The 9,043-nt window shown below is 44.8% G+C and overlaps 1 protein-coding gene across 1 annotated transcript; it reads right to left on the bottom strand.

The window, feature by feature from the left end:
- Positions 1 to 308: 308 nt before the first annotated feature.
- On the bottom strand, positions 309 to 7,180 carry LOC120792262 (zinc finger protein 708-like). The gene is made up of 6 exons (XM_040131335.1): positions 6,818 to 7,180; positions 6,702 to 6,759; positions 4,871 to 5,259; positions 3,308 to 3,365; positions 1,618 to 3,077; positions 309 to 365 (listed from the first exon to the last, which is right to left on the bottom strand). Exons 1-6 carry the CDS (start codon positions 7,178 to 7,180, stop codon positions 309 to 311), a joined length of 2,385 nt encoding a protein of 794 aa, XP_039987269.1.
- Positions 7,181 to 9,043: the final 1,863 nt, after the last annotated feature.

Raw genomic sequence — 9,043 nt, 5'->3', positions numbered from 1 at the left:
AACTTGCAAATCTATGTAATAACTCACCAATTTTTAATCGATTTAATTTATTGTCATTTATTCTGCTTGTTTCATTATTTGTTTGGTTATCGTATGTTTTGAGTATGTTTGTTGAATTCATTTTATTTTTCAAACTGAACACACCCAGTTCGCTACTACACATAGTGGGCGGGCGAACAGAAACATTCAACACCTCGTCTTTATAAAAAGGATAAAACACGATTTTATTCAACAACACTTTTCGAAAAGCGAGGTGAAGAGATTATTCTGGGGAATCAGAGGTGGAGCACTCAAAAAATATTGAACAATCATTTCCACAAGTTCATGTCTCTCACATCAAAAAGATTCAGGTCTTCGACGTCAAGCTAAGACATTAAGACACTAATGAAATACAGATACAAAGGCACACACTTGATACGTATTCTTTAAATGTATTTTATTTTAATACTTCAAAGTGTACTTTTCCCTGTATGTTGTTTTGGTAGGTAAAATATCGAAATACCTGAACAAAATTTCAATATATAAATAAGCGTATCTTAAGTTCAAGTATTGATACACTGACTCCGACATCAGTGGTTTCAATTGAGCACAACTTTAGTGTAAAATGTAGATTAAAAAAAGTGTCTATGACTTGCTCAGAACTGAGTGTACTTAAAATAAACTGCATACTTATGTTTTTTACTGAGAAATAAATCGCAGTGGCAACCATTTTATCCTCGATCAGCAGGTAGCGAGCAGAACCACACCCTCCAGAGTGTAGCATATCCGATTGGCTGGTTAATACCACATTATCCAGCAGGTTCATCTTTGCCAGTCCAACCCTGAGTTGTTTTTTTTACCTGAGCCTTTTCTTCTCTGACTCCGACACTGTGCCACTGCAGAGGTCTTATTCACGAGTGATTTTTGTTTTGTTCTTGTTTTTTCCACACACACTTGCCTGTTGGACTTCTGGACTCCACTGTAACGCTGTGTCCTTGCACTGAAGTTGGGTAAAATGTTAGCATAAGAGATAGGAATGATGAGTGACAACTACAAAAACAGTAAAAACGACATTAGGCACGGTGGCGCCTTGAGCTAAGATCAATCGTTGCTCTATGACCGCTGCTCAATCCTGCACAATCAGTGGTGTTTGCCGCTACAGCCCAAAATTGCCATGTAACACACATTACTGAGTCAGTTTTTGTGTTGTTAAGGCTCTTTTCCATTTGCTCTACTGTTATAACAGCTTAGCATTTTAGATAAATGCTAAACATTAGTTTAACTACGCAGTATTTTAGCGTTTTCCATTATCTGATAATACTCTCATAACAACCGCTGCTCAGCAAACGTTGCATAGTCTCACTTTAAGCAGGTGTTTTCCATGTTTGCCATTTTATTTTATCTAAATATTGGACAAATTGAAATGTTGACCTGATGATGGCGCCAGAGGAAAAGTCAAGAGGGTCGCCAAAAGTTATTACATTTCATCCTGATATAAAAAAAAACATCTGCACACCATTTCTTCTTGAAACCAAAGAAGAAGTAAAATTCAAAGGAGGTCTTTTTTTTTTTTTTGGAAAAATCGCTCAGGTCACGTCGGCGCTCTGCTACTTCCTGTGCTGAGCGTCGATCTCTAACCGTCACCACAGCGGTGCTTCTTGAGCTGCCTGCAGCTGGAGAAGCCCGACTGCAGCGGTCACAGGAGTACAGCTTCACCCCGGTGTGGATCCGCATGTGCGACTTCAGCTGGTTGGACTGGCTGAACTTACTGCTGCAGACCTGGCATTCGTACGGCCGCTCTCCTCTGTGGAGTTTAGCGTGTCGGTAGAAGTTGTTGCGCGTCCTGAAGGCTTTGCCGCACTGCTCGCACGTGTACCTTTTCTCTCCGGTGTGGAGCGTCATGTGCTCCTTTAGACGGCTCGGCTGCAGGAATCTCTTGCCGCACACGCCGCAGTTGTTGAGCTTCTCCTCACCGTGACGTCGCATGTGGTAGACAAACGTACATTTTCGGTGGAAAGACTTCCCACAGGTAGCGCAGATTAATTTGTTTTCTTCTGTGTGGCTTTGTTCGTGAACTCTCAAAGTGCTGGCGCTGGAGAAACATTTCTGACAGACCGGACAGCTGAAGGATTTGAGGCCTGCAGGTTTTTCTCTCTGCTGATTCTGTAACATCTCCTGGTCCTGGTGCACCACCTGTTGATGCTCCAGCAGTTTAGAGCTGTAGAAAAACATCTTCCCACACAGGTCACACATAAATGGTTTCTTGGCGCCGTGAACCAGCATGTGGGTCTTGAACGCCCATGTCCCTGAGAACTGCTCCCCACATTCCTCGCACCTGAAAGGTTTCTCACCTGTGTGGACACGGAGATGTCTCTGGAGGTTGTTCTTGAGGCCGAATCCGATTCCGCACATCTGGCAGACGAAGGGTTTCTCCCCCGTGTGGACGATCTGGTGCTGCACCAGAGCTCGTTTCAGCTTGAACGCCTTGCCGCAGTCGGAGCATTTGAACGGCCGCTCCTCCGAGTGCACTCTCTTGTGAGAAAACAGATGGGCAGATGTCCTGAAAGTCTTCCCACAGGTGGCACAGGTGAAAGGTTTTTCTCCGCTGTGAATGGACCGGTGCTCCTGCAGGACGCTCTTGGTGGTAAACCGTTTCCCGCAGGTGTCGCAGATGAAGGGCCGGACCCCGGTGTGGACGGCCTCGTGTCGTTTCAGCAGACGCAGCTTACCGTACGTCTTCTCGCAAACAGAGCACTTGAAGGATATTTTCTGCGCTTGATGGCGTAGCAGGTGTGCTTCGAGGTTTTTCTGGAGTCTGAATTGTTTGTCACACTGGCTACAAGGCCACATTTGCTGACTTTTCCTGTCTCTTGCCGTTCTCACCTTGTGGGCCTGTAGGTGAGTTTGGAGAGTCTTCTCCTCGTGGAAGCGCTTGTCGCACTGGTCGCAGGAGAAAGGCTTGTCGTGACAGCTCATGTGTTGCTTCAGCTGATGTCGGTAGTGGAAACCTTTGTTGCATTTCTCACAGAAGACTCGCTTCTGCTGATTCTTCTCCTTCCTCCTTCGGTTTTTCTCCTGGCTGTTACCCTTCCCGAGGCCTGAGCGTAAGAAAAAAAGAGAAATGTTATCTCGTACTACATGAAGCACACAAAACGGTCCGCACCTGTACACGCACCTTTGTCAACAGGTATGATTCAAGAAATTAAAATGATATATATCTATATCTATACATATATACAGTCAGATGAAACCTTTCTGGAACCACCATGATTTCCTAATTTTATCCAACATGTTCTAAAATCCCCAGCAGTCTGAAATCTGCTGTCACCTGCTGACTTTCCTCCAGCCTCTTCAGGTTTGTCCTCGCTGAGCTTGGTCAAGGTTCCCTGTAAAGAGCAAGATTAACAGTATGAAGTTTGGCCATTTATCAACAAAGTCTCCAAAAAGACCAAAATTCAATTAAAGTTATAACCGTTGATGTTTTTGTGAAATCTAACCTCGTTCTTTGATACTGTTTATGGTCGGTGTATTTTCTGCAATATGCATTCAGTGCATTTACATTCAGTGATTACATCTCAGTTTTTATTGTTAGTGGTTGAGTCCGACATTCCTGCACTGGATTCAGGTTACCTTCACACGTAAACTCACTGAGCGCTTTATTAGGAACACCACACTGATACCGGGTAGTTCCTCCCTTTGGTCTCAACACAGCCTCGGTTCTTCGTGTCCTGGATTCCACCAGATGTTGGAAACTTTCCTCTGAGACCCTGGTCCATGTTGACCTGATTGCATCACATCACTTCTGCAGATTTGTCAGCTGCACACACATGCTGCCGATCTCCTGTTCTACCAAATCCCAGAGCTGTTCTACTGGATCCAGATCTGGTGACTGGGGAGGCCACTGACGTTCGCTGAACTCGCTGTCATGTTAATGATACCAGTCACCGCTCGGTGACATGTTGCATTATCCTGCTGGAAGTAGCCATTAGAAGACGGTGAACTGTGTCCATAAAGGGAAGCACATGGTCAGCAGCAATACTCAGACAGGCTGTGGCCTTCAAACCATGATTGGTTGGTATTAAAGGGCCAAAGTGGAGCCAAGAAAACATTCCCCATACCGTTACACCACCACCACCACCAGCAGCCTGGACTGTTGACACAAAGCAGATTGGGTCCATGGATTCATGCTGTTGACACCAGATTCTGACCCGAGCATCTGCTGCCTCAGCAGAAATCCAGATCCATCAGAGGCCAGGCTACATTTTTCCAGTCTCCAAATATCCAGTGTTGGTGAGTCTGTGCCCACTGCAGCCTCAGATTTCTGTTCTTGGCTGACAGGACTGGAACCTGACATGGTCTTCTACTGTTGTAGCCTATCTGTCTCCAGGTTGGACGAGTTGTTCATTATGAGATGCTTTTCTTCTCACCACAGCTGTAAACAGTGGTTGTCTGGGTTCCCGTAGCCTTTATGTCAGCTCCGACCAGTCTGGACATTCTCCTCTGGTGTTTCCGTCCACAGAACTGATGCTCACTGGATGTTTTTGTTTTTGGCTCCATTCTGAGTAAAAAATCAACCTGGAGGTCAGCAGTTTCAGAAACACTCAAACCAGCCCGTCCGGCACCAACAGTCATGTCACGGTCAAACTCACTGAGGTCACATTTTTCCCCCCATTCTGATGTTTAATGTGAACGTTAACCGAAGCTCCTGACCTGTATCTGCAGGATTTTATGCACTGAACTGCTGCCACGTGATTGGCTGATTGGATAATTGCAGGAATATGTAGGTGTGCAGGTGTTCCTAATAAAGTGCTCGGCGAGTGTACGTCCCCTAAAAAGCTGTGGTGGGAAAACACCGTGACACGTTTGTGTACACACACTCCATGAGGCTTACCTGAGTTTCAGAGGTGACCCCTGATGAGGCCACGGGTTTGTTCTCCTCCGCCGTGAAACCCGGTGGACCGTCAGCAGCCTTCCCCGTGGCCTTCAGTGAGGTTTGAAGATCGGGGGTCACCTGACTGTTCGCTGTCGGTGCAGACTGCAGGGGGTTCTGGGAAGTCTGTGTCATGGTCAGTACAGCAGCAGCAGCAGCGCCCTGAGGTGTCAGGTGAAGATTGACAGGCACGGAGGCGAGGTTGGGCAGAGGCTGACTTGTCACCATCAGAGGGGCAGAGCGCTGAGCCCAGGTCTGACCTGTGGCCACTGAAGAGCTCAGGATGGCCACCGACAGAGCTGCAGGGTCCGACACCATCTGATTGGTGTACAGGGACACAACGGGGCTCCCTGTGGCCGTCATGGTAACACAAGATGAAGCAAAAATACAATCAGAAACAATATCACTTAGTAAAGTGGAGTGTAAGTTTACTGAAGCACTGTAGTCAAGCACTCAAGCACTTTAATTTTATGCTACTGTAGACTTCTAGTGCACCACAGCAGAACTCCAAAATATTCTGGCGCACAGAGGATCAAATCTTGGAATGGATGTCGGTGGTGCGAGGTAACTAAGAACATGTACCCAGGTACTTTGAGGTATAATTTCACTCTATTTTATACTTCAACTCCACTATATTTCTGAAGAAAAAATTATACTTTTTTTTAGATTACACCACAATTATTGGACGACTGGTTACTTTTCTGTCCTATCATATTAAAATTTGCTCCAACTTGACCAGCTTTAATATTAAAATGCAACTTACAGGTAACTATTTTTGTTCTTCATTCATTAGCATATTGTTTTCACGATTAGTGTTTAGTCCACAGCTGCATCGGTTAGTCGATTGATTATTAATTAGTTGATTAATTTCAACCCCTTTTCAAGCAAAAATGAATTGCAAAAAAAAATGTGTTGGTTTTAGCTTCTTAAATTAAAGAATTTGCTGCAGACAAGACAAATCAAGCAATTTTAAGATGTTTTTGGCTGTTTCCTCCACTACTTGTTGAGATTGAATTCACTAAACCAATAATCGATTAATCAAGAGAACAAACGGCAGACTAATCAATAAGAAAAGTTGTGGTTAGTCACTGCGCCAGTTTAGTCTGTAAAATGTCAAAGAAAAGCCCAAAGTGACATCTTGAAATAGCTTATTTTGTCTGAGCAATGGTCCAAAACACAAAGACATTGAATTTATTATCATATATGACAAAGAAAAGCAGGAAATCCTCATAATTCGGAAGCTGGAATCGGCAAGTGTTTGTCTGAAAAAGGACAATGAAACAATTCACTGATTAAAATGGTTGCCAGTTTTTGGTTTTTTCAGTGATTAACTATTTGTTGCAGCTCTTCTTACACATTAATGACAGATGTCAATGATATCATAGCCTATAAACATCTGAAAGGAACCATTTGCATTCTAAATACTTTTACTTTTCATATATCAGGTGCCTTCTGCCGATAATACTTCATATTATTGCTTGACTGACATTTGGTATTTACAACTTTGAGATGTGATGGAGTATTTTTAACATTGTGGTGTGACTGATCTGTATAACATTATGATTGATAATGTATTATCACTCAATGCAGAAGTTCTTCCACTGATGCTGGCACCTGTCTTCATGTGTACTTTTCATGTTTTGTGAAGCATTCTGCAGGGCATCTTTTTGTAAGAAATGTTCTTTATGAATAAAGTATTATTTATCATTATTATCATTATTATTACTACTAGTAGCAGCAGTAGTAGTGTTGCTATGCTTCCTTCCTCCTTCCCGTCAGACCGCCCTCTCACCGAGCACTGATCCGCCCTGCAGCAGCACATGGACCGGCCCGGTCAGAGTCCTCTCTCCCTCCTCTCGGTCTCCAGCAGCTCCCGGTTTTCTCGGCTCTCTCTCTCGTCCTCTTCACCTCCCGGTCCAGGTGAGCCGCCTCCCTCCTCAGCCGGCCCACCTGGCTCCGCAGCCGACTCTCCAGCTGAAAGCCGGCCGCGAGGTTGCTCTTCAGCTCGGCCTCCAGCTGCCCCACCTTCGCCCTCAGAGCCCGGTTCTCCCGCAGCAGCCCGGAGGACGCGTCTCGGTAGAGCTCGGTTATTTTGGCGGTTAAATTTCTCCCCAGCTCCCGGAGGTTGGAACACGTCGTCGTCGCTGCTGCTTTCCCGCCTCCTCCGCCCGCGGCACCGTCCCGCCCCAGCGCGGCGAAGGTGGCCCGGACGGACACCTCCACCGCGGTCCGTGTCTGGGTCTCAAACCGGTCGTTGGCGCAGGCGTCCATCTTTCTTTCACCCGAGTTGACTCCTCCGCACCTTCCGTACGTTGTAACGTAGAAAGAAACTCTCTGCCACTTCCCCTGAAGCCAAACTCAAGTGTTGTGGTTGTTGTTGTTGTTTTGGTCCTGGGAAGTGCAGGAGAACGCAGATTTGTAGTCCGGAAGTTGCAGCTGGAGCGCATGCGTCGTGAGTGAAGCGCGTCCAGGACTGTTTATCAGTTTTGTGTGTGTGCGTGTGTGTGAACAGTTGTTAAGGCCCAAAACGAGATTTTTTTTAATTCTTATTTTATTTTTGCAAAATAAAAAAAGTAAACAAACAAACATGATTAATAAAAAAGACGAATAAATAAATTTAAAAAAGTTCAAATGGGCAATAAATATACAAAGAATATTCATTTTTTTGTAGTTATTGATCTCAGTACGTATTCAGTCTCTGTTTTAATGTATTGTTTAATTTTTAAAAATATATTTATTTTTTACCCATTTGTCTGTTTGTATATTTATAATAAACTTGGACAAATATAAATAAATGTAGAAAAAATAAATAAATACATATAGAAAAATACATACAATAAATGCAGAAATAAATAAATGCATACAAATATATGAATACATGTAGAAATTTATGGGTCAGCACATGCAGTGACGGATTATTGTGCCTTCAAACCTCAGTCCAAAAACCAGTTAGACAAAACATCTGGATCTGATATTTCACAACGGTGCTGAAAAAAGACCTACTTCAGTCCTGCCTGCCTGATTTAAAACCTGCTCTAAACTCCAGAAAGACTAAATGCTGATTTTCCCGAGCAGCAGTTTGTCCTTCAAAACTCTAAACTTTTACTCAGAAACTAAAACTTCAAACTGGGTTCTTATAATAAACCATTATGACCATGATGGAACCCACCACACCGGCTACACTGGGTGGCGGAGATATCCTGTCTGCTCACGCCGCTGCCACTGGACCCTGTCGGCCACCAGGCAGCTGGTTCACTGTTCACATGACATTAAACAGTACTTGAGTAAATGTACTTAGTTACTTTCCACCACCGTGTGAAGGACAGAAAAAAACGTAACAACAGCAATACCAAAGAGGGGAACACGTTAAACTAATGCAGTCAAATCAAATCAAAAACAAGTCACATGGAAGGTCACCTGCTCTTTCAGATTTGACCCTTTTTAAATGGTTTTAGCAAGAGAAAGGCTAAAATTCCCCACGTCGAATGCAGCATCAGCACAGCAGGGCTGCGTGCACTGGCTGCGCGTGGCCGCAGCTGTGCAGATGTTCGGTGTTGTTTCAGCAGAGATGAACAGGGATGCTCCACTTCCTCCTCTCGTGTCAGATATCTTCCTCTTCCTGCTGGATTCCTCTTCCTCCCATTCTCCTCCAGAGCGAAGCGGCGTGGCGGAAGACGCCACGCGGGCACATGTGTGTGCATCCACAGTGTCCACAAACATGTCCCACCGGGCCGCAGCTCCTGTAGAAAAAAACTGAAACTGGAGGACTCGGCGTCTCAAGGCCACTTTGGTGATTCGGCCTCACTTCTCAAGTTTAGGCCTCGACTTTATCCAGACTAAGACGTTAGACCGACGTAATATTCAACACAGAATTTCTGCCTCTATTCATTTACTCTCAGTTGAAGCCACTCACATCTGCGTGAGGTCAAATTCTCGGCTTGATTTTCATTTCGAATCTTCATCCGTTGCCGTGCTGCTGGCGGTCACGGCAACCGGGAACACTGCTCCTCAACACGTACAGGCCTCGCACCTTCGTTTTGATTTTGATCAGGAGGAGAACATCTGGCTCCTATGAAAAGACACATAACCGCCTCTATCCTGTCTTTTTTTTTTCTCCTTTGAGGAAAACAGAAG

The sequence above is a fragment of the Xiphias gladius genome, chromosome 7 (genome assembly GCF_016859285.1).
Source record: "Xiphias gladius isolate SHS-SW01 ecotype Sanya breed wild chromosome 7, ASM1685928v1, whole genome shotgun sequence".
In the NCBI taxonomy this organism is placed as follows: domain Eukaryota; kingdom Metazoa; phylum Chordata; class Actinopteri; order Istiophoriformes; family Xiphiidae; genus Xiphias; species Xiphias gladius.
Note: the sequence above shows the minus strand (reverse complement) of the source record. Positions and strands in the feature narration are given on the sequence as shown.

Coding starts and splice junctions, on each gene's coding strand:
- LOC120792262 (XM_040131335.1), bottom strand. CDS start 7,180: ATGGACGCCTGCGCCAACGACCGGTTTGAGACCCAGACACGGACCGCG. Junction 6,760..6,817: donor CGGCTCACCTGGACCGGGAG/GTGAAGAGGACG, acceptor GACCGAGAGGAG/GGAGAGAGGACTCTGACCGG. Junction 3,366..4,870: donor GGGTCACCTCTGAAACTCAG/GTAAGCCTCATG, acceptor TGCTCTTTACAG/GGAACCTTGACCAAGCTCAG.